At 36.0% G+C, this 27,405-nt stretch overlaps 1 protein-coding gene across 1 annotated transcript in view; it reads right to left on the bottom strand.

The window, feature by feature from the left end:
• PIEZO2 (piezo type mechanosensitive ion channel component 2) overlaps positions 1–27,405 on the bottom strand; it is a 655,528-nt gene that overhangs the window by 235,080 nt on the left and 393,043 nt on the right. Inside the window, exon 5 of the mRNA XM_053714912.1 lies at positions 24,231–24,393. Within this exon, the coding sequence (XP_053570887.1) occupies positions 24,231–24,393 (163 nt within the window). The remainder of the gene's footprint in view (positions 1–24,230; positions 24,394–27,405) is intronic.

Genomic DNA, 27,405 nt, shown 5'->3' with positions numbered 1-27,405 from the left:
CAATTATCAGTTTGAAAAGCAGCATTTTACTGTAAAAGAAAACATCACTTTTACTAGTGTGCTTTACCTGTTTAAGAAATAGAAATGTTGATGTCACTATCCCTTTAGAAAAACATAAATGATTTAGCTACAAAATTTCCTGAAGACTTTAATGGTGTTTTATGTTAATCATTAGATATGTTTTTCTAAAGGATTCTGATCAACCTTATAATTAGGAAATTTAAAGAAAAACTTGTGAGCTTATCCTACGCACCCTAGAGTGGCTAGATAAACAGCACATTTGCTAACCTACAAATGCTGCAAACTCAACAGCTGGTTAAGGCAACTTGCAGGATTTTGAAAAAAGAACTTACAGATTTTGCTTCTTGTACTCTCTAGGGCAGAGCTTTCCAAACTTTTCATGTTGGTGACACACTTTTTTAGACCTACATCATTTTGCGACACAGTAATTCAGTTGTACTAGCAAACAGGAGGTTAAACTTTTAAGAGATACAGACACAAACATAAATTATATAATAACAAAATATATTTACAAGTAACAGCATGTATGTGCAAGAATTAAAAAAAAAGTTTAATAACACCAATAGCTCCTTTTTTTAACGGGATGTATTAGGTTGATGGGATTATTACAGTTTCTGAATATTTGGTGGAATATTAGATAAAGACACGTGCATATTATCATCAAGCATTTTAAAGCTTCCACTTCCTATCCATATATCCAGAGCAGGAACAGCAATGCACTACTGGGAGCTAGCTGCAAAAAAAAACCCACTTTGACTTCTGACTTTATCTCAGCGTTTAAGCTGCTACCCTCAGAGCTCTGCGAGTCCAATTGACTACTGCCCGTGCTGCAAACACACTGCTGTCCCACTCACTGACTACTTGTGCAGTCACGAGCCGATTGAAGAGACTACAGGTGCAGTTAGGAGCCAATGTGCCGCCAAAGCCACCAATGGGAATAGTTTCACTTCCCATTGAGCTGTGCCAATAGGTTAAGATGATCTGTGACCCACTAGGTATCAATCACGTGTCAACCACGTGATATGCGTAGCAGGCAGGCAGAATGTCGGAAACCAAAAATGTTTTTTTTACAAAAATTTAAAATTAAAATAAATTAGTGCTGAAGCAGGGACACACCTACACACTCCTGCCGACACACTAACGTGTCACGACACACAGTTTGGAAAGCACTGCTCTAGGGAATTGTAGGCAAAGCACATTTTTTACAGAAAAAAATGGCATGTCCCTTTAAAGTACATACCCATACATCTAATTTGATATTAATGTATCAATATCGTTGGCTAAATCATATAAAAAGGGGTAGCTATGAACAATATGACTAGTGCTATATAAATGGTCAAACAAGCTATTCAAATACCAAATGAACTTTATTACATAATGTATTTAAAATGTCAAATTGAAGATAAATCACAGGCAGGAAAACTGCAGTGCACGTATAGCAGCTGTTGTTTCTGGCTATTCTAACTAGGGCCAGAAAAGCTATTAGTCAGTGGTAGGCTATGTTTTTAACATGTGACTTCTAATCACACCATCATAGTGTATAAACATGGGAGCACGGAAATGTCTTTATTGCGCAATAAAGAATTTTCTAACAATTCTCCTCAAAAGCTGTTGGGTAGACTCATAAAAAGCTTTTTAAACTTCATTAACCTTTACAGTCTCACCAGGTCCTATAGTTTTCTATGGAGGCCATTAAAGGGACATGAAACACACAATTTTTTTTCATGATTTAGAAAGTTCATGCGATTTTAAACAACTTTCTAATTTACTTCTATTCTCTAATTTGCTTCTTTCTCTTGATATCCTTTGCTGAAAAGCATATCTAGATAGGCTCAGTAGCTACTGACTGGTGGCTGCACATAGATGCCTCGTGTGATTGTGTCACCCGTGTGCACTGCTATTTCTTTAACAAAGGATATCTAAAGAATGAAGCAAATTAGATACTGGAAGTAAATTGGAATGTTGTTTAAAAATGAATTCTCTACTTGAATCATAATAGAAAATGTTGGGGTTTAGTGTCTCTTAAGTAAACCATAAACAGCTCTTCAATCTTTAGTCAGAGGGCTGCATAGAATATTGTAGGAAATGGTATGGCTGGAGAGGCTGAAAAAGCTTAAAGGGACATAATACTCATATGCTAAATCACTTGAAACTGATGCAGTATAACTGTAAAAAGCTGACAGGAAAATATCACCTGAGTATCTCTATGTAAAAAAGGAAGATATTTTACCTCACAATTTCCTCAGCTCACCAAAGTAAGTTCTGTGTAAAAAGTTATACTCAGCTGCTCCCAGCTGCAGGTAAAAAAATTAAAAAAAATGAAGAAATTAACAGCAGCCAATCAGCATCAGCAGTGCTGAGGTCATGAACTCTTACTGTGATCTCATGAGATTTGACTTAACTCTCATGAGATTTCATAGTAAGCTTCCTTTACCTGATTGGTGAAAGAAGATGAGAGTGCACGATGCTCATCCCTTCAGATGTCCCAGGACAGACACACTAATATGCTGCTTAGAAATCCTTTACAATGGGATGTGGCTACTGAGGAAATTTTGAGGTAAAATATCTTTCTTTTTTACATAGAGATGTTCAGGTGATATTTTCTAATCAGCTTTTTACAGCTATGCTGCATCACTTTCAAGTGTTTAAACATTTGGGTATTATGGCCCTTTAATGGATTTTTCCTCATATTCTGTTGGGTAAATTATATATGATGAGTAAAGCAGTTATTTACATACATCTACAGCAAGGTACATTAGAATTAAGGCTTAATCCCATAGATACATTTTTTTTTATTATTACACACATCTTTTTAAAAATATATATATTTGGAGGTTCAGAATATGCTTACAGTAGGCACATCGTTTAGACAACATATTGATACAGGATCAAGTACAATAACTGGATTCTCATATCATAAGTATCAGAAGCCAAAAACATTGACAACAACATTAATGCATATGTAATATGCCACCCACATTTCTAGAAACGAACCTCATTTTGATTTTAAATTATAAGACTAGATGTTAGGCTGATTTAGACACTGTAGCTTATATGGAAATGCTACTTTCATCTATATACTCAAGAATTGTGGCACAAGTGTACAAAACAAAGAAGTTAAATAAGGCCCCAGAAGAACCCTGCAAGAAAAGATATAACTCATTAGTATTGGGAATCTAGGATCCTTAATGTAACTGCAGGTAAATATTCCACACATGTTTATATACAAACATTATGGGCTCCCTGTATTAAGCAGTACAACCTGCTTTGGAGCCCTTGCGGGGCAGGTTTGCACATGCGAGCCTGCTTTCCACTATGTAAGAAGCTGTGGTCATTAGAAATCACCCCAAACTTGCTTGCTCAGGGTGACTGACAGGCCCTATCCAGTGAGAGCTGACTGTGGCTGAAGACTGAAGGATTTCCTCTAAGACAGTGGGAAAGAGGAAGAACTGGTGTCCAGGTACAGACATCCACCAATTGTGTCATGCAACAGGATCACTGCATATAAGCTACAGTCAGGTACCTTCCTGCACTTACTCCAAACACAGAAAGGATAATGCTCTCACGCCTGGCAGGCAGCTGTGTTTAACAGTGGAAACAAATTATTATGATGTTGTAGGTTCAAAACACAAGATTAGGATTGTTAGGCCTTAACCTACAAATACAATCTTTTCATTACCCATTAATTACATTTGAAACATAAAAGAAAATTAACATTTTATGATTAAATCAAAAAAAAATCAAATAGATTGAAATTAAAATATCACAGCCTTCCTCTTCACCCCTATATTTGTTAATGTTTTGCATTACAAAATATGATATTTACAGCTGGAAGAACTCAAAAGAACTTAAATAGGAAACTACTAAATAATATTTTCATTTGGTCAGCTTTGTTACATATACAAGTATAGCATCCCAAAAAGTTTATTTAGGAAATATTATAGCAGTGAATCACTACATTTATTATGTATGGGGAACAGCAGATATATGATATTATCTAATACTTTTTATACAATCTATTTACAGTATAAACAGTGTGTATGTTTGTTCTATATCACCAAATTAGTCAACTGTAGAAAACCCATCTATCCTTTAACCGCAACCAATAATATTCCAAAACATTGTAGCTTATTTTACATGCAATATATAGAGCATATGTGTGCATGCTCAATTTATTAAACACAGTTGTTTCCTGCTTTAATAAAATGTTAAAAATATAGCTTAAAGTAAATGTTTAAACTATACAACTTGTACATGTGTTTACCCAGTCAGAATGTAAGAAAACCAGATAATTGGGTAATATCACACACATTATGGGTCAGAGTGGCACGTTAACAGTTGCGCGCAAGTGAAACTGTTTATATTATAAGTTAAAAGTAAACACAATCGCTTGAGCGCAATTTATGCAAGAATGAGTACTGTGTACTCAGAGCTCTGGTTAACTATTTTGTGAAACAAAAAAAGTACACAAAACACATAAAAAATACATTACAAAGTACAGTTACACTCATAATAACACCATCTAATAAAAATATTTAAAAAAAATTGCACAAAAAAGATATAAGGGCTCAAAGATATAAGGTCTCAGGTGTTAAAAAAAGGCAGGCAAAGGGTTTTAACATAGTTACATACTATACTATACATACTATATATATATATATATATATATATATATATATAAACACTGTATATATGTTCATTTACAGACATATATACACATATAAACAAATAAATATAAACAAATAAATAAATATATATATATATATATATATATATATATATATATATATATATATATCTATAAGTGCATTGGAGCCCTTTACAGTCAAGTAGATGAAAAGATGTTAAAGGATATTTATGCAATATTCATATCTAATAAAGTATTATACCGTGTATTTACTGTAAATATTTAACATTCTAATGTTCTTCACATAGGGGAATATGTTCTATGTATTTCTAAATAGATATTCATATATATATATATATATATATATATATATACCTATATATAATCATGTATATACACACATAGGTACAGATATACAGTATATTGAACCAAAATACCATCAGATATAAGTAGTAATATGTACTTATGAATAAATAGAACATATTCTGCTATGTAAGAACATATTAATATTTTCATGTCTTGCACGATATTCTAAGTTCGGCTTTTTGTGCACATCGGGTTAGCACGCGAGATAAAACTGTTTACTTTCAACTTGTAATACAAACGCTTCCTGGCGTGCGCACAAAGCTTACTTTTAGCTGAGTTAGCGATCGGACAGAAGCGATAAGTACCACTCCACTTGTAATCTGGCCCTATATGGGCTATTTAACTAATTCAAGCAGTTACACATGGAATGGATGGGAATGCCATAAAGCTATAAATCATATGAGCTTAATCAAAAAGTTTTTCATGGCAAAGTCTAATGGATTGGAATGGGAGTGGCCATTGATGATATACTGTAAACTTTGTCTTTATTAGTAATTTATCACCCCTCATATGTTGTTGCTTCCAAATACACCCTCTCTGCTTTAAGCACTATGGGCAATTAGGCCCAAATATTTTAACCCTTTGAGTGCTAAGCACTTTCCCAAATGGGTGCTAAGATTTTTTAAAGTTTTTTTTTATTTTTTTATTTTTTGAACAAATTTTTTTTAACTTTTTTTTTTTCCCAGACCCCCATGACTTACACTGTTGGAAAGGTTAGATTACCTTTCCAATGGGGTCTGTAGCTGCTTAGATGCCTGAGATACAGGCTTCAAGCAGCATGCCCCCTGCTCCTATACTTAACATTGTTAAGTATATATAAAGTTGCACGGTGACGTCATCACGTTATTGCGCGTTACGTCACTGAGCATAACATGAAGCCCCGGAGATGCCTGTCGCTATGCAGGCCCGATCGCCAAGTTAGGAGCGGGAGGGAGCCCCCAGATCTCCCTCAAGGTGGGAGAGTGCTAGTGATGGCTCTGAGCCGTCATTAGCACCAGAATGAAAAACTGTGATGGCTCAGAGCCGTCGTTAGCACTCAAGGGGTTAAAACATATTTAACCCCCTCAGCGTAAAGGAAAGCTTAAAAAAGATTCTCCATTTTTTTGTCTGATGTAGAAGACATAACTGGCATCCTATACATTGGACTAGATTAAAAGATGCATGTAAGGTTGCCAATGATTCTTGTTGTAAAGTCAAGACCATGTTCAAAAATTCAGCATCACTTTAACTATAATTTCCACAATTTCATTTCCGAGCCTTTCTGCCATTAACATCTAGAGTTGCATGAGGTGCCGAATAAATGGGAACCACTGGCAATGAGGAAAACAATCATTACAACTGCAACATTTCAGAGACACAATTGCAGAACAATTTATGTAAATGTTTGTAATTATAAAAATAGTTACATATCTCTCTTGTTATGGAAAAGTAGTCTCATAGAACAAAAGTTGCAATGGCAATTGGCAAACTAACAGATGTGAACGAGAAAACAGATGTGCTTTCATTTTTTTCTTTTTTGCATATGTTAGTGTGAACTTCTACGTGCCAAGAGGTGAATGGTTACACAATAGGTCACTTACAGCTCATGGTTGTGATGAGGAACAGGTACAAATGTTCTCAACTCTGCAATTATCACATTGTGGCAAGGTTTTTCCATTAGATATTAGTTTTTTTTTTTTTTTTTTTTTTATAAATATTTTTATTTTTATTGAGGTTCTGAGTAGGCATACAACAAATATAAAAAGTGAAACAATGATGACGAAATACAGATATCGTATAAGTTCTATATAAAAACAAAGTACATTTCCAAAAAGAATAATTCAAAGTATAGTGTATAAGTATAATGCCAAATATTCTGTAAGCCCTCTGAATAACAGAAGAGGCCACTCTTGGACCCCAGTTATGCGCTCATAACCGTAGACAGAAGGCTGCTTCTAAGAAGAGAGACCACTTTTGGATCTCCATATGGGAACCTCTATTTTATAAGCTTATAAGTCTTAAGATGTATATATCAGGGTATTATAACATCATATTAAAGAAACATAACTAGAGCCTTGCCTGCTAAGTAACTAGAGTATGACATTTTTGTAGTTTAATATAATGTAAGGAGGAGCGCGCTATCACCTGAGAACTGTGGCTATGTGAAACAAAAGGTGCAATACATATGGGAAGCGTGATTCACTCATAGAATATAAGACTATCAAGAGAAAGGAAATTTCCAAAGCTAAAGTAAGCGCATACAGTACAAATAGTAGGAAAAGAGGCCCAACCTCAGTGACCAAAGAAGGGTACAATCAGTCACTTAGTACAGTGCCCATAGGAATACTGCATTAGAATATCAGTGATAGATCAAGCTGGTAACATTAAATAAGTCTTGTCCACTTGGGGGTAGGGTTGTGCACAATAATATGTTTCTGAATGTCCTGCTATCAAGGGGTAAGGGAATTAACAGAAGTACCAGAGGTGTAGATTATAAGCTCTAAGATCTAAGATACTGGGAACAATTACCATACAAGTAGGTACAAATATAGGGAGAGAATAGTCACGCCATCCTGGCCACTGACGGCACGACCTCCTCCCCCTATAGGGAACTAAACTCTTAAGGATATAAGCAGGAACTTTTAACTGAGGAGGTGGCCCTAAGAGCCACACTTATGTGCATACATAATATAGTGATCTATAAGACTTCAGCAGTATAACTAAGTGGATAGTGGTAAATAGTACACAGGCCTTAGAAGATCATTAAATGTAAGCAATATAATTCTGTCTAAGCACTTTAGCACTGAAGGGATTATTTCAGATTCCCAGAAGGGGCCTACATAGGATATTGACAGACCTATTGTTAAACCCAAGCGGCCAAAGCTGTACTCTCATGGTAGGAGCTATATAATTGACATATTAATACTTGCATAACGAAAATTTGCAGCAATAGTTGAGAGACCCATCCTTTAGAAAAAAATAGATAAAGTACATTTCCTCTCCCTCCTCCCCTGCGGTCGCTATCATTCCTTATGTATAATCTGCAGAATTGAAGGAACACAAAAAACATTCTCAACATGAAAAGCAAACATTTAAGAAAAAATAGAACACAAACAGGTAACTAGCAATTAGATAATGTCACTTGCATTGCTGTTGGCACTTTCCCCAGCAGTCGCTGTACATATATAAAAGGGGTCCACAGCGAGTCATCCCATCACCTTGCAGTGTTTGTAGCGTAGAGCCTAAAGCAACCCTCTAATTATGTATATGCAAGTGAAGGGTGGCAGACAATAAACAGATCATAAGGTGTTATTGAGTGTGAGACAGTTAATACGTCATAGTTAGCTGTACTCTGAAAGGTGTATTGAAAGGTCCTAAAGTGGTTCTGCTTAAACTGCTGGCATATATAGTGGTATAACCAGGGAACCAAAATCACATACTCAAAATAATACAGTTACCCCCTATATAACAGAATCCTGTGTAAGATATTAGGTAAACCAGTCACTAAGCGCAAACCCCTTAGATAAGGAATGTGTTGTCCTTTAAACCTGATAAGATGCTCCTGTAGCCATAGTCTTGCTTGCGCATATAAAAGAATGTCAGTGTCCCAACTTAACTGCAGCAAGCGTGTGCGGGTATTGGTGTTGAATCGCCACAACTCATATTATAAAAGCCTCAAGGAGCGGACCGATGCCGCCCGCCAGGATCCCAGCCCAAGTCCAGCAGGGCCACATAGGAGCGGGCATCCAGTGAGTAGGGTATTATATTCGTGGGATTTGCGCTACGCTTAATGATATGGAGTTGTCGGTCTGGGCAAAGACTGCTGCTAGTAGACACGAAAGCGACTGTGGGAGCTTGTCACTGTGGACATTAACAGAGTTAGGCTGTATGCAAGGTGTGAGCATGTCCCTGTGGGACACGCTTCAGAGTCTCATGCAGCGCGTTCCATGACTACCCTATCCCAGCCGGTGATATGGGCAAGGAGTTCCCTAGAGCGAGCAAGAAGCTGCTTGTCGCCCATTGAAGTTGCACAAGTTCCCTGAGGGGAGAGAATCTTAAAGGGAAGATCGCTCTTAGCCAAGTCTCTCTGAGGTCTTGGAGGTAATGTATGCTCAGGGATCTCTTGAATGCACTTGAATCAGCTGGTAAGTTTGATGAGAGGGTTTGCTGGCTACCCGCTGCAGAATTGTGAGTATTCCCTGACACGGCAACAGTGTTCACAGCAGCGCTGATATAGCCGTTAGCTGTTGACCAATTTTTCAGTGCGGGCAGTGTGGTGTTAGATTCCGTTGGCCTCTCGCCATTGGTCTGTGTACAGATGGAGCGCTGAGGTCCCGACATGCTATCGCTCCGTCCTTCCATTATAACAGGCTCAATGTTAATGGCTGTATGTGGCAAATGAGTGCCATTGGGCTTGAATGCTACACGCAAAATATCTTCAAAGGCAGCGTGGTGTTTGGTTAGCATATAGTCCAGCGTCCTTAAAATATCGATAGCGCACTCCATAGTCCTTTATATTTTATATAAATTTGTAGGCAGGCAAATTGGATGTAGTAGATTTTCAATAAAGCACACTCAGTGCATTTTAACGACAGGGCCGAGGGCGTCCCGCCGGGGGGTATAGTGAAGGCCAAGATCTTGTTTCGGCTCCAGGCGCTGATGCCAGGAGCGATTCCATTGACTGCAGATATAAAAAGTTGTGGCTTCCAAAGTATAAGGCTATGCTAGTAGTTAGTTATATAGATTGGTCTGCAAAGAGGTAAATTTGGAAGATTTTCAAAGGAAAGCTGTAGCAGCACACAACAATGCGACCAAACATGGCCGCTGCCCGGAAGTTCCCCCCATTAGATATTAGTTTAAGGAACTGGTTTTACTTAATATATGCCATTGTCTTGCTCATTTGATTTATAGAGGTAAAATTCCCAGAGACACTTCCTTAATTCAAATATTGCTGCGGATTAGTCTTACAGAATCCAAATCCTGGCCCCAAAATCACTTAGGGGGGGCAAGTAACCCCTTGTTTTAAAAAAGAGAATTGTACCCTTTCAAATTACATGTACCTATAAGATTTGCAGACTACTAGGGAACTGGTGGCCACCTGCAACAGTTGCCACCAGGAAGTTTTGGCTGAAAGGGAGGGGGCTCTAATACAATATGGCTTAGGGGAACAACGAATATTAAGGAACAACCGACTCCCATGCTGTTATCTGTAAAATACTTTTTTGCATTTGGTAATCAGAGACCAATTCATCTATAGAAACTAAAGCTAATAAAAATATTGTCATAGTTCAATTTTGAATACAGTAACAAATCCCCAAATCCAGAATTCTAAATTCCAGAATTATTCTGAAATCCAGACTTTTTCATTAATATTTTTTTATTATTATTAAAAATTACAATTTTCCTGCCAGTATGTCACAATATTTTCTGCCTGAGTCTTTGGCTTGTTTTCGTGTGCTAAAATGCAGTCTATATTTATTAAAAACAACAACTAATAGCTTTCTGATTACAATACTGTATTATTTTTCATGTGATATTATTTACACAGAAGTATTAAAAATGATATAAAACTACTTTTAGGTTACATTATAACATGCAAATATTGCCTATATTACATAATATATTATAGTTTAAATACACATATATTCTGAAATCCAAACTATTTTGAAAGCCTAACCTTTTCCAGTCCCAAGCAATTTGGACTATGGATTTCGTTCCTGTATTTGTATATCATAAAGAAATATGAAATATTAATAACAGCCACATTGGATCCAACTAAAAAATAGATGAGAAAGATTGAACAGTAATTTACGAAGGAAAAGACTTATAAGGATTAAGAGATGATGTCAGATAAGTGGAGAGGAACAGGCAAGACAGACAGAACACACTACAGCCCCATTCAATGAATCTGTGGAAGGTTGTTTAACACATGAATAAGGGAGCCCTTAGCCAATATGTAAAATGGCAAATGAATGGAGAAAGTGTGCAATATATAGTATGTGTCAGCAGTGGCGTAGCGTGGGTTGTCAGCACCCAGGGCAAGGCAAGTATTGTGCCCCCTAACCCATTAGCACTGACTGAGTCTCTTCCACCAGTACAGTGATGCATTTGTGAGTGTGCACGGTAGCGCATAGGGTTGCTACCTTTTGCCCAGAATATTCCTGGACACTTTTTAAAAGGGGGTGGAGAGGGTGTGGCTTGGGGGCGTGGCTTCTCACAGCCTCAAATTCAATATGAAATCAAATTTTTTATATATATATATATATATATATTACTATATTATATATATATAATATAAATAATATATATATATATATATATATATATATAAAAAATGAATGTTTTCATATATATATATATATATATATATAATATATATATATATATATATATATATATATAATATATACTTGTATATACAGTATAAATATATATATATATATATATATATATAATAGAGCAGGCAGGCAGGTGAGTAATTCTCAAAGCAGGTAATACAGAGGAAACTCTAAAACTAATTTAAAAAAAATATTTTACCTAAAAAAAACTGCAGATCATATCATTAGGAAGAAGTTGAACAGTACCCAAACAGGAGGGTCACGGCCTGGCCACCTCTGTCGGACTCGTCGGACTAGCAGCTCGCAGCGACACCGCACCCGCACACCAACAAGATCACATGACTGGGTGTGACTTGGGTCTTTGGGAGGCGAGCTGAGAGGAGGACTGGTTGGACTATCGACCATAGTCCGTGACCTCATCATAATGCACTTCAGGCTGCAGTCAGGGCCTCCTCCTCACTTCCCTTGATGATAAGTGTGACTGACTCACACACATTTTTCAACCCCCCCCTAATTATTAATACCGGGGCAAGTGGCAATCCTAGTAGTGCACCTTATGAATTGGCAGACGGCTCCCTTACAAGCAACCACCATGGCCCTGCCGCCTGCAATGTTTATAACAAATTAAATTCCTTAGGGGCGCAAATTTCTTTTGAAATTTTGCGCCCCTAAGAATTTTGCGCCCGGGGCAACCGCCCCTGTGGCCCCCCCCACGCTACGCCACTGTGTGTCAGCTTATACTGAAATGCAGAATTGACCTCTCTCTAAGTCTTGTGTGCTCTATACATTTATTCTAGTATGAGACTTATTAAATTATAAGACAAAAGAAACAACTGTACACTGAATCCTGATCAGAGGGCCCTAGATAAGGGCTTTTTTTTGTTAGCTCCGCCTAACTTCACAAAATGCTTTGGTGAAAAATAGCAGAGAGTGCAAAACAAAGTAATTCTGGGAAACAGGAAAAATTCACCTAAATATGCTCCAGAAACCTTTATCTGTCACCAACTTTTCTCTCCCTCTCTGCTTTTACCTTCCTTGTTATCTCTCTCAGACGCATATATTATTATTATGATTAGTTATTTACAAAGCATTAATGTTTTACACAGAACTATACACATTGGCCTCTATTTATAAAGCTGTCAACCGCAAATACGCTGGAATTCCGCAGTGTATTTGTGGCGAGCCTGATTCGCCTTAGTAATCAAACCCTACAGACCGGCAAAAGTAGAATTTAGTGACGTAACATACGATCCGCCGGACTCAGTCCGACACAGATCGATGTTTACGTCATTACAGATGTTCCAAACACAAGTTCGGCACAATCTGACTACTTTTGGAAGTTATCAAATTCCTACCAGGTACGCTCGGCACTTTTCCGGCCCAGCATACATGGTTTTCAATCCGCCACCCTGGAGGCGGAGGATACCATAGGAATCAATGGGAGTCGGAAAGCAGCGAAAGCTCATGTTCGCTGCTGCCCGATATCCCATTGATTCCTATGGTAAATGTCTACACCTAACACCCTGCAACTAAATAAAGTGTTTAGCCCCTATACCGCCGCTCCCAGAGCCCGCCGTCACCTACATTATACTTATTAACCCCGAATCTGCCCCCCTATACCGCTGCAACTCTAATAAATGTATTAACCCCTAAACCGCCGCTTCTGGAGCCCACCGCAACTCTAATAAAGTGTTTAACCCCTAATCTGCCGCCTCCTACACCGCTGCCACCTACATTATATTTATTAACCCCTAATCTGCCCCCCCTACACAGCCGCAACCTACCTACATTTATTAACCCCTAATCTGCCGCCCCCAACGTCACCAACACTATATTAAATTTATTAACCCCTAAACCTAAGTCTAACCCTAACACCCACTAACGTAAATATAATTTAAATATATCTAAATAAAATTACTATCATAAATAAATTATTCCTATTTAAAACTAAATACTTACCTATAAAATAAACCCTAAGATAGCTACAATATAACTAATAGTTACATTGTAGCTATCTTAGGATTTGTTTTTATTTTACAGGCAACTTTGTATTTATTTTAACTAGGTAGAATAGTTATTAAATAGTTATTAACTATTTAATAACTTCCTAGTTAAAATAAATACAAATATACCTGTAAAATAAAAACTAACCTAAGTTACAATTACACCTAACACTACACTATAATTAAATAAATTCCCTAAACTAAATACAATTAAATACAATAAAAAACAATTATTAAAAGTACAAAAAAAACAAACACTAAATTACAGAAAATAATAAAATAATTACAATTTTTTTAAACTAATTACACCTAAACTAATCCCCCTAAAAAAAAAGCCCCCCAAAATAATAAAAAGCCCTACCCTATACTAAATTACAAATAGCCCTTAAAAGGGCCTTTTGCAGGGCATTGCCCCAAAGTAATCAGCTCTATTACCTGTAAAAAAGAATACAATACCCCCCCAACATTAAAACCCACCACCCACACACCCAACCCTACTCTAAAACCCACCCAATCCCCCCTTAAAAAAACCTAACACTAACCCCTTGAAGATCACCCTACCTTGAGACGTCTTCACCCAGCCGGGCCGAAGTCCTCCACAAAGCCAGGTGAAGTGGTCCTCCAGACGGACAGAAGTCTTCATTGAAGCTGGCCAGAAGAGGTCCTCCAGACGGGCAGAAGTCTTCATCCAGGCAGCATCTTCTATCTTCATCCATCCGGCACGGAGCAGCTCCATCTTCAAGACATCCGACTCGGAGCATCCTCTTCATCTGGAGTCTTCTTGAACAATGATGGGCCCTGCAATCAGCCAATAGGATTGAGCTTGCATTCTATTGGCTGTTCCAATCCTATTGGCTGAACTTCAATCCTATTGGCTGATTGCATCAGCCAATAGGATTATTCCTATCTTAATTCCAATTGGCTGATAGAATTCTATCAGCCAATTGGAATTCAAGGGACGCCATATTGGATGACGTCACTTAAAGGGCCCGTCATTGTTCAAGAAGACTCCGGATGAAGAGGATGCTCCGCGTCGGATGTCTTTAAGATTGAGCCGCTCCGCGCCGGATGGATGAAGATAGAAGATGCCATCTGGATGAAGACTTCTGCCCATCTGGAGGACCTCTTCTGGCCGGCTTCGATGAAGATTTCTACCCGTCTGGAGGACCACTTCGCCCGGCTTCGTGGAGGACTTCGGCCCGGCTGGGTGAAGACGTCTCAAGGTAGGGTGATCTTCAAGGGGTTAGTGTTAGGTTTTTTTAAGGGGGGATAGGGTTGGGTGTGTGGGTGGTGGGTTTTAATGTTGGGGGGGGTATTGTATTTTTTTTTACAGTTAATAGAGCTGATTACTTTGGGGCAATGCCCCGCAAAAGGCCCTTTTAAGGGCTATTCGCAATTTAGTATAGGGTAGGGCTTTTTATTATTTTGGGGGGCTTTTTTATTTTATTAGGGGGATTAGATTATGTGTAATTAGTTTTAAAAAAAATAATTATTTTATTATTTTCTGTAATTTAGTGTTTGTTTTTCTGTACTTTAGATAATTGTTTTTAATTGTATTTAGTTTAGGGAATTTATTTAATTATAGTGTAGTGTTAGGTGTAATTGTAACTCAGGTTAGGTTTTATTTTACAGGTATATTTGTATTTATTTTAACTAGGAAGTTATTAAATAGTTAATAACTACTTAATAACTATTCTACCTAGTTAAAATAAATACAAAGTTGCCTGTAAGATAAAAATAAATCCTAAGATAGCTACAATGTAACTATTAGTTATATTGTAGCTATCTTAGGGTTTATTTTATAGGTAAGTATTTAGTTTTAAATAGGAATAATTTATTTAGATTTAGTTTAATTATATTTAAGTTAGGGGGTGTTAGGGTTAGTGTTAGACTTAGATTTAGGGGTTAATACATTTAATATAGTGGCGGCAGTGTAGGGGGCAGATTAGGGGTTAATAAATTTAATGTAGGTGGCGGCGGTGTAGGGGGGGCAGATTAGGGGTTAATAAATATAATGTAGGTGGCGGTGGGCTCCGGGAGCGGTGGTTTAGGGGTTAAACACTTTATTTAGTTGCGGCCGGGTCCGGGAGCGGCAGGATAGGGGTTAATAACTTTATGTAGTTGGCGGCGGTATAAGGGGGTGGAAGATTAGGGGTTAATATGTATAATGTAGGTGGCGGTGGGCTCCGGGAGCGGCGGTTTAGGGGTTAATACATTTATTAGAGTTGCGGTGGGCTCCGGGAGCGGCTGTTTAGGGGTTAATAACTTTATTTAGGTGCGGCAGGGTCTGGGAGCGGCAGTATAAGGGGTTAACAGTATTGTATAGTGTGGGTGTTTAGTGACAGGGTACCAAGAAAGCTGTAAAAAAGCCGAAGAGCAGCAAGATCGAGCAGTCCACTGCTCATCGCACCATACTTGGTGTATTCAGGTCCGCGGCAGCGATGTTAGGCGATGTTAGCGATGTTAGGCGATCTTAAGCGAGCGTATTGGTGCCGTTGAATGCAAGAAAATCGACGGCTTGATAAGTAGGGGCCATTGTATTGCATTCATAATGGTACATTACAATTTGTACACTAACAAGGGTAAGCTAACTTTTTTTTTACATATTTACAGTAAACAAAAGGGGAGGATAGCCGTGCCCTTGAACACAATCAGTAGTGGATGCACATTTATACAACTACAGGAAGATAGGCTCTCAAGCTTACATTCTATGGGAGATAGGTAAAATCAGTTGTGATAGAAATTCACAAACCTCATAGAGGCTATTACCATGGAAACTAATCAGATAATGGGCTGAACTCTGAGTTCTCTTGAGCTGTATAGAAACTAATGGGACTTCGGAAAGCTGCTTCTTGCAGAAAACTGTAACGTGGTGGCATCTAAAACTGCTTAACCATCTATCTCAAAAGAATAAATATCAGGCTACAATGTTTTCCGTTAATTTGTATTAAAACTAGATGCTGTAGACTGCTCTTTTTCATGACAACTTGACATTTTGAAGACAGTTCAGCAAGTCCTGCAGAAGTAAAGGGTGACAAAGAATGCTTTGCGCATGCCCAAATAAATTATTATTTTTGCCTACTTGCTAAAATTTAAATACCCATTTTATGCAGCACGCAATATAAACTTAAGACTAGAGCACAAGTTCCTAACCCTTTCTGATTCACTTAGAACAGGGTGACCATTACAGTTGGCCAGAAATCTAATTGTGGGTCTAATCAATTTTCAAGTAGTAATGAGTGTAAACAATATTTCAAGATATCTGCAAAAACTGTAAAGTAAGTGTAGAGCCAAATAAGCTTGCAGCGGCATAAGGGTTAAGGCTGTCAGGGAGAGTGAAGATAGAGGGGAGTTTTTTGTGTAAGTTGCAACAATGTTGCAGGGGCAGAGAGTGGCTTACCTTTCTTATGCTGGTGCCTGCAGTTCCTGTTCCTCTTTGATCCTGGACAAGAAGCTGACAAGTTGGCCGCCCTCCAACCCTGATTTTTGGCTTGAGAAGGATGTAGGTAGGGCGCTAAGGCAGAGATAGGGATAGGTGTCCTAATCTGCGTAAGTCCTTAGCTGTAGTTTTTACCTCCCTCTGTTGACTAGCCGGCTTAAGCGACTGTGGTCCTCTGAGCCTCTTGGATGGTAGGTTATAAGCGCCCTAACTGCGGTAGGTTTGCAGCAGGAGCGTACGGAGATGGCGAACAGGGGAAATGATGGCCAGGCTGATGAGGGTGGGGCCGATTACTTCAGTTAACTGGAGTGCCCCTCCCTCCGGGTAGGTAGGCCAGGAGAACTCGGAACACCCCTAGTAGCATCTCCATCCCTCGAGCAGAGTTTTCTGCTAATGCCTAGATCAGGCCGCTCTCCTCTTCAGTCCGGGGTTTAGTCTTAGCCTCTCATTTCCCGCCATCCGTTTAGTCTGTTGGTTATTTTTACTATTTATTCCTAAGTTAATAGGTTAATAAAGGGGACCAGTGACGGTCCAAATTTTTCCCAAAACTATTGTGTCTGTCATTATTAAAGGTTGGCCCTGTGGGTCATTTAAGCTATATTAAGAGTATTAAGAGTTTTATGTTTTACCTCACCCTCTTTCCTGGGATCGACATGGTAAGCCTTTAATCCCTTATGTAATATTTTGATTTCTATTGGTGACAAATTCCCTGGTACTGTAAATACTACTGTGGTTTGTTGCCTTCATCATAATTATAGGGAATGATAATTTTTTGTTAGAAAATGTTGAAAACAATTTATTTTCCATTCAATGGCTAGATAACGAGTAGTGCTAACAGTTGCAAGTGAGCGATAGCGGGTTTGTTGCTGCTTTTATTACAAGTTGAAAGTAAATGCATTTGCTGAAACGCAATTTAGTTTAACATGTGTCGGGTTAGCGTGACCTCAGAGCTCTTGCGAGCTGTTATGCTCGATTAAAAAGTTGCACAAAAAAACATTAAAAATACATTAAAAAATACAGTACACTCATAATAACACTTTCTAATAAAATTATTTTAAAAACAATTGCAATAGAACGTTATAAGGACTCAAAGATATGAGGTCTCAGGGGTTAGGAAAAACAAGGCTGCAAAGGGCTTTAACAATACATATACATGTCTAAATATGTTTGTGTGTATATATATATATATATATATATATATATAAAACACACAGAGAAAACCCCCCCACACACACAATGCCCTCCACTAATATTGGCACCCTTGTTAAATATGAGAAAGGAAGGCTGTGATTAAAGGAGCAGTCAACACCAGAATTTTTGTTTTTTAAAAAGAAAGCTAATCCCTTTATTACCCATCCCCCAGTTTTGCATAAATAACAATGTTATAGAAATACACTTTTTACCTCTGTGATTACATTGTATCTATGCCTCTGCAAACTGCCCCCTTATTTCAGTTCTTTTGACAGGCTAGCATTTTAGCCAATCAGTGCTATCTCCAGGGTAACTTCACGTGCATGAGCTCAATGTTTTCTATATGAAACACATGAATTAATGCCTCTAGTGGTTAAAATGCATTCACATTAGAGGCAGTCTTCAAGGTCTAAGAAATTAGCATATGAACTTACTAGGTTTAGCTTTCAACTAAGAATACCAAGAGAACAAAGCAAAATTGGTGATTAAAGTAAATGGGAAAGTTGTTTAAAATTGCATTCCCCTATTTAAATCATGAAAGTTTTTTTTGGGACTTGACTGTCCCTTTAAATTTGTTTTTATTGTTTCTTTATTGTTTGTCAAGTCCAAAATTTTTTTTCATGATTCAAATAGGGCATGTAATTTTAAACAACTTTCACAGCCTTCTTTGCTTTGTTCTCTTGGTAATTCTTAGTTGAAAGCTAAACCTAGGAGGTTCATAAATAATTTCTTAGACCTTGAAGGCCGCCTCTAATCTAAATGCATTTTGATAGTTTTTCACCACTAGAGGGCATTAGTTCATGTGTTTCACATAGATAACATTGAGCTCATGCACGTGAATTTACCAAGGAGACAGCTCTGATTGGATAAAAATGCAAGTCTGAACTGAAATAAGGGGGCAGTCTACTGAAGCTTAGATAAAAGGTAATTACAGAGGTAAAACGTGTATAATTATAACTGTTTTTGTTATGCAAAACTGGGGAATTGGTAATTAAGGGATTATATATCTTTAAAAACAATAAAAATTCTGGTGTTGATTGTCACTTTAACCTTTTGATCTTTTGTTAAAAAAAATATACAAAAATACTCTGCTCTCATGGATATTCAAACAGTTCCAAACACAAAAACAGGTTTATAAAAAATAAATAAATCTTTGTTAAATGTATGTGCACCTATGAATTCATATGAGGAAAAATGTATTGAAGTATATTCTCATTAATATTTTTTAGTAGTTTAGGCACAGAAAATTGTTCATCCATGACTTTCCCAGGGGTATAAATATGAGGTAACACATAGGCCAAATTTCCTTAGTCAATTATCACAATGGGTAAGGCCAAGGAATATAGCTGTGATGGTTGTCGAGCTTCACAAAATGGGAAGAGGCTATAAGAAAATAGCAAAAGCATTGGAAATCCTCATTTCCACCCATTAGGGCAATAATTAAGAAGTCCCAGTCAACTGGAAATATTATGAGCAAAAGATCAAAACGCTAAATAATTAAGACAATTTTTCACAGCCTTCTTTGCTCATATTTACCAAGGGTGCCAATATTAGTAGAGAGCACTGTTTGTGTGCATGTATGTATGTATGTATGTATGTATGTATGTAGTATGTATGTATGTATATATATATAGTATATATATATATATTATATATATACAGTATATATATATATATATATATATATATATATATACTGTATATACAGCATATATATATATATATATATATATATATATGAATATATATATAAAGTTTGTGTGTGTGTGGGTGTGCATATGTATTTGTATGTGTATATTTGTATATACAGACATATATACACATATAAACACATATATACATATGTATACATTTATAGAAGTGCATTGGAGCCCTTTGCAGTCAAGTAGCTGAAAATGAAAAAAGCAATATTCATATTTAATGAAGTGTTTAACTGTGTTTGTACTGTAAATATTTCACATTCCAATTCACATTCACATTCCAATGTTCTTCACATAGGGGGAATATGTTCTAGCTATTATTAAATAGATATTCCTATGTATATAGCTACAACTATATATAAGCATATAGATATATAGATATATATCAGGTAAAGGGTTATATCCTACTGAAATTTGGCCACTCAAATACTGTTGTGTATATTAGGCATACCTAAATCTTATGGGGTAATAACCCTTGCTTAATAATAGTGACTGTAGCGATCTGTCTGAAGTTTATTACGGCAATTATTAATTTCTTATCTGAAGCAAAGTGTATGAATAGATTACTCTGTAACATGTAATAAGTCTCACTATAGGTCTAACTTTCCACTCAGGATATTGTGATCTTAATTACAACTAATATTAGTTGATAAGGTCACTTTCTGGTATTGGTTGTAGAGTAGCAGCAAGTGTATATACGTTCATGACAGTGTTACATTGTCTAATTAATCATGCTGCATAATTGTGACTGAGCTAGAACTAATATGCGTGAAAATTGTGTTGCTAGTGGTATATGCACTATTAAACCAATTATCGCAACCGTTATAATAGCTTTCTGTGGCAGCAAAGTGATCTGATTTGGTAGCGTATTGTACTCTACAGTTTGTAGTGTATCTCTGGCTAATACTGCCCCTGTTAAGAGTACATTTATTATTGTTATATATTTGAGCGCATATAGGAACAAGAATAACGTTTACACGTATTATGCACGATAGTGATTATGATGGTCAACAAGTGCTATATTACCACGATTTTTATTATATCATCTATAGTGCATCTAGATTTAAGTACAGTGTTGAACTGCAATACATTTCTTAGAGGCCTGTATTAAAGGGACACTGTACCCAAAAATTTTCTTTCGTGATTCAGATTGAGCATGCAATTTTAAGCAACTTTCTAATTTACTCCTATTATCAATTTTTCTTCGTTCTCTTGCTATCATTATTTGAAAAAGAAGGCATCCTAAGCTTTTTTTTGGTTTCAGTACTCTGGACAGCAATTTTTTATTGGTGGATGAATTTATCCACCAATCAGCAAGGACAACCCAGGTTGTCACCAAAAATGGGCCGGCATCTAAACTACATTCTTGCATTTCAAATAAAGATACCAAGAGAATGAAGAAAATTGATAAAAGGAGTAAATTAGAAAGTTGCTTAAAATGTCATGCTCAATCTGAATCACAAAAGAAAATTTTTGGTTACAGTGTCCCTTTAAGTCTCATTATCTGATTGAACTTCAGCTCGTTATATTTAATCTTTTTACATACGGAGTAAGTGCACAATGCAACAATCTTGTATTGTGCTAGAACTGTCCAGGCTTAGAGTGCTACTTGTGCAGCCTTTCCAGAGGGCCTGTCCCTCGCCAAGTGTTTATATATAGAAATATGTAATTTATGAATAAATAGAACTATTCTACTATGTGAAGAACATTGGAATGGTTGCGCAACTTGTTTTTTTTTTCACTTTTCTCGCTCCATTGAAGTCTATGTGAGAATACATTAATATGGTCACGTAACTTTGGATTTTTGCACACATTGGGTTAGCGTGAGTGAAAACTTTTACTTTCAAACTTTTTATATGAGACGGTATCCAATGCGTACAAAAAGCCGAAGTTGAGCACAGTTAGCGCACAATAATTAACGCTCCACATGTAACCTAGCCCTAGTTGGCAAACCCCATGAAATCATAACCTAAAGTTTAAAGACCCCTGGACTAGAGTAAGTAAAGCAATTATTTCAGGAAGTATTGTATTATACTGCCCGTGTCTCACTTTCTAAGCAAGAAGGGAACACCCTTAGTTGAGCTGTATAGCTTTGAAAGTAAAATATTATTTTCTTCTGGTGTTCTGTTGAATTTCCACAAGACAACTTGCAGGTTAAAATACGTTTTATTTCACCAAAACTATTAGGTTTAACTACAGAAAACACACACAGTAAAGTCCACAACTTTTATAGAAACAGTGTTTAATTTCATAAACAATATATTTATGTTAGCTACAAAATAATGACTTTCAGCTAACTGAAGCAAATGTATTTAGAAGCCGGAAAAACACTTGAGGCCTAATGTTAATTAGATTTGACATAGAAACTAGTCATTCATGAAATGAAACGTTTTGCCAGATACCAGGCAGCAGTCCCAAGTCATCGCCACCCTATTGGTTGGAAACGTGGAGCTTAAGACTTTTATGATACTTTTATTAGGATTTTTAAACGTAAAGCAGATAAATTGGCTGGAAATGTCCCAGACTGCAAGATTTACCATATGAAACTGTGTAAGAAAAAGCTAATCTAACATCTGTGATGAAAATAAAACAGTTACTATATCATATGAATGGTGGTTTATTGAGCAACATATATGCTTATTGTAAAAATCTCCATCTAATTTATACCTTTAACTATTATTATATTAGAAAAGCACATGTTCATTAAAAACAAGTAAATAAAAACACTTTTGAGTGTATGCATTTTTAACAATATTGGTTTTACAAAACACAATAGAATATGCACAGAAAACGTTAATAGCTATGGACTCAAAGCTGGTAATCTTAGAATCTCATCCCATCTTTTAAAGGGTCAAAAGTAGAAAATTAAAACAAAAATGAAGTGAAAATGTTTAAAGTAAACAATTTTATATTTCTCTGTAAAGCAAAGATTGCCATCTTCAGTATTTTTGATGTACTGAAATAATAATAAATGTCTGATAAGATATCCATAAGCTAAGAATTCCTCTCTCATTTAAAAACAGTCCTTCACTACAGTAACGTTATGAAACAGAAATGCAGTTTTTCATGCCTGCTTTAATTCTTACGGTTCCTACTTTTTTAAGTATGCGCCCTTGGATCTCTTTCGACACTTACTATGGACATTTAAGTAAGTTATAGGGTTGGCATTGCTAAGGGAATTGTCAGTTGAGAGGAACTTTCAAGTAAAAAAAAAGAAAATAAAAAACTCATATCAATATATCAAATATAAAAGTGCATGAAAAAAACCTACATTTGGCCAGCCAATATTGTAGTAGAACAGTTACATTTGGCCTTATAAGCTGCACAGGCAAAAATGCAATAGTTCTAGCAATGTATCAGCAAGGTGGCTAATCTTGACGTTAGCTTACAATCGTTATATTTTCTTAATTTACTATAAATTAACTCTTGGCTAGAGTTTCAAATCATTCACAGTTTAACAATGTGCCTTTCAATCCCATTTAATATTTAGACAAATAATTTGTTGTATTTTTCTACAATAAACTAAAGTTCATTCAGTATTTAAAGGGATATGAAATCCAAAAAAATTCTTTCATGATTCAGACAAAGCATACCATATTAAACAACTTTCTAATTTATTTTCTGTTATCAATTTATTTTTCGTTCTCTTTGTATGTTGGGTTTGAAATCAGGGACGTATGCTTAAGAGCTGCCTATTTCTAAAGCACTATATGGCAGCAGGTTTGCAAAAATCTTATCCATGTGCAAGAGCACTAGATGGCAGCAGTGTTTCCTGTCATGTAGTGCTCCAGATGCTACCTAGGTATCTCATCAACACAGAATATCATGGAACTCAGCAAATTTGATAATACAAGTAATTTGGAAACTTTTTTTAACTTTTTTTTTGGGTGTCATATCACTTTAAATGTAATAACTGCAATAGTTATTATGTGGAAAAAATTATAAAAATTGCATAGAGTAGAAAAAAGCATTAACGGTGTTGAAACTTTAGTTTAATGTGCTAATCCAGTATATATATATATACACACACACACACGCACATTCCCCTTTCCCTAGGCTAATATTGATTTTTCTACTTTTTGGTAAAGGTTTACAAAACCTAAAAGCTGGTATTTTAAATAAAAGCGGTTACTAAATGCAACATAAAATTGTGGATCTCTTTCCCATTACATTAGGTGTGAAGTGGCTGTGGAAAAAACTTCCCGGACATAGTTTTTATGAGTAAAAAGTAGTTGCTTCATGGAAAATATGCAAACAGCTCAAGTTATAAAAAGCCACCCATGGTAGCCTTATCAAGAGCAATGTAATTACATCTTTTTTGGCTGTACCTAAGGGGTTGAATACATTCTCAAGAAATGCTTATTACAGTACCTATTAAACAACAAATCCAACTTGAATTAAATTGGAACCAAATATAACCCTGTGGTTTTTACTATTTAAGCGGTAGTCAATAAATTGCTCTTTATTGCAAGACGCATAAAAGGGGCAAATAGATAAAAAACTATTTAGAGATATATCATCACAACTTTAGTATCTTCTGCAAATGAAACATATTTTTGTACATACCATTTCTTCATTTACAAACTGGGTGTTGTATTGTGCATCATCTTCAGTAACTGGTTTCTGGATAATCTTCCTGCACACCACCAATGTAGCCAAACTGGCAATAAATATCCCAATATCTGGTAAAAACACTCGGATCCCATTGCCAGCATCTGCTCCCTTTACTCTGTGGAAAAACATGGCATTTATTCAACATTTTCAACTTAATGATTATAGAGCAACTCAAACTTAAATACATATTTGTAATTGGGATGTAATAGGGTATGATTTTATAACATCATATCTATTTAAAAATCGATCATTAAAGGGACACTGAACCAGATTATTTATTTTAGATTCAGATAGAGCATGACATTTTAAGCAACTTTGTAATTTACTCCTATTATCAATTGTCTTCATTCTCTTGCTATCTTTATTTTAGAGCAGGAATGTAAATCTTAGCAGGCAAGCCCATTTTAGGTTCAGCACCATGGATAGCGCTCGCTTATTGGAGGCTTATAATTACCCACCAATAATCAAGCATAACCCAGGTTCTCAACCAAAAATGGTCCGGCTCCTATGCATCACATTCCTGCTTTTTAAATAAAGATAGCAAGGAGAACAAAGAAAAATTGATAATAGGAGTAAATTAATAACGTTGCTTAAAAATGCGATGCTCTATCTGAATCATGAAAGAATAAATTTGGTTTAAAGGGGACAGTCTAGGCCAAAATAAACTCTCATGATTCAGATAGAGCATGTAATTTTAAATAAATTTTCCAAATTTACTTTTATCACCAATTTTTATTTGTTCACTTGGTATTCTTAGTTGAAAGCTTAACCTAGGGAGGTTCATATGCTAATTTCTTAGACCTTGAAGCCCACCTCTTTTCAGATTGCATTTTAACAGTTTTTCACCACTAGAGGGTGCTAGTTCACGTATTTCATATAGATAACACTGTGCTCGTGCACGTGAAGTTATCTGGGAGCAGGCACTGATTGGCTAGACTGCAAGTCTGTCAAAAGAACTGAAAAAAAGGGCAGTTTGCAGAGGCTTAGATACAAGATAATCGCATTATAACTGTGTTGGTAATGCAAAACTGCGGAATGGGTAATAAAGGGATTAATCTATCTTTTAAAACAATAAAAAGTCTGGTGTAGACTGTCCCTTTAGTGTCCCCTTTAATGACCATAGCTGAAATACAATAAATGATAAACTGAATATTTATGTTATACTAAGTTTTACATTGTTGCTTTCATTATACATTTGCAAAAACAATCTATATATATATATATATATATATATATATATATATATATATATTCAAGTATATGTGTGTATGTGTGTGTATGTATGTTTTTATATGTTGATTGTGTATATGTATGTATTATGTATGTGTGTGTGTGTATATGTTTATGTGTGTAATATGTATGTATGTATTTTAGTGTATATGTTTATGTGTGTGTGTGTGTGTGTAATTTGATACATTTTTAAAATGGAGAACTTTCCAACATACCCATCTTCCCAATACCCACTATATCATACAATCTTGAATAAGATGATACAGATTATTATAGTAAGAATCAGACTGGTTTGGTAATAAGAGTGAGGAACAGCTAAATATCTGCCAATCAAGAGTTGAAATGAGAAGCTTTTGAAAAGTAAGTAATGAAGCTTTTTCATTCTGTTAAAGTTGTGTATTGAACTTTATTTTCCTTTAAACGCTGCTATTTTGTTAGCGGAGTGCTAATTATATGAAATACATTATTTTTTACTTCTGTCAGCATGTAAATAATCAGAAGTTATAATTAGCTCTTTTGTATGGACAACACATGGCCTAATTTGTGGAAGTCAACAGCTCCCTTCACAAAGAGTGAAATAGAAAGTTATATGTTATGTTCTCTAACACATTCATTTTTACTACAATGTCCACTTAACAAGAGTGGCTTTTGCAAATGCAATGTGAAGAATATATTTAGAACTGAGCACCTTTGTATGTGCTTTTAAAGTTTTATTTGGAGTAAAAATAAACTGTAAATAATAGAAATGAAAATAGAATGCCCATTATAAATCCTACACTCAATTACAAACTGACATAATTTGATCAATCCACTTGGCACTTTTCGTGGGAGGGGGAACCAGGATGTACTCTAGAAAGTGCTTGAGTGATATTGCACATCCCCCAATTACTGATTTGAAAACAGCAGAGGTAATTGCACACTTTTTTCCCTTTCAAAACAGTCAGTAAAGTTTAGTTTTATACACAGCAGTATTGGTTTTACATCCAACAACTCTTTTTAACTGAATTTATTTGGCAGATTAGTTGTGTATGATGATCCATTTCTATTATTTTGTTGCTTGCAAAAACTAAAGGTTATCTAAGGCTGTTATACAAGTAAAACTAACTCTCCTCTTAAATTTTGATAATTAAAGGGACAGTCTTCTCCAGAATTTCTATTGTTTAAAAAGATAAATTATCTCTTTATCAACCATTCTCCAGTTTTTGCATAACCAACACTGTTATAGTAATACACCTTTTACCTCTGTGATTACCATGTATCTAAGCCTCTGAAGACTACCCCTTATTTCAGTATATTTGACAGACTTGCATTTTAGCCAATCAGGTGCAGACTCATAAGTGCAGTGTTATCTATATGACACACACGAAACTAGCACTGTCTAGCTGTGAAAAACTGTCAAAATGCTTTGAGATAAGAGGTGGCCTTCAAGGGCTTAGGAATTAGCAAATAAGCTTTTAACAAAGAATACCAAGAGAACAAATCAAATTAGTAAGTTGTTTAAAATTGCATGCCTTAGCTGAATCATGAAAGTTTAATTTTGACTAGACTGTTCAATTCAATATTTTATATTTTCCTATTTCGCAAACTCCTATCTTCAATTGGTTTATTAAAGGGAAAGAAAACCCCCACATTTTCTTTCATGATTCGGAGAAAACATTTCATTTTAAACAACTTTCCAATTTATTTCCATTATCGCATTTGCTTTGGTTCTTTTGTTATTCTTTAGCTGAAGGAACAATATTGCACTACTGGCAGCAAGATGAACATATCTAGTTAGCAAATCACAAGAGACAAAGGTGTGCAGGCACCAATCAGCAGCAGCTCCCACTGGTGTATGATATGTGCATATTCTTTTTCAACAAGGAATACTAAGAGAACAAAGTACATTTGAAAATAG

Source organism: Bombina bombina, chromosome 5 (assembly GCF_027579735.1).
Source record: "Bombina bombina isolate aBomBom1 chromosome 5, aBomBom1.pri, whole genome shotgun sequence".
Taxonomy (NCBI): Eukaryota; Metazoa; Chordata; class Amphibia; order Anura; family Bombinatoridae; genus Bombina; species Bombina bombina.
Note: the sequence above shows the minus strand (reverse complement) of the source record. Positions and strands in the feature narration are given on the sequence as shown.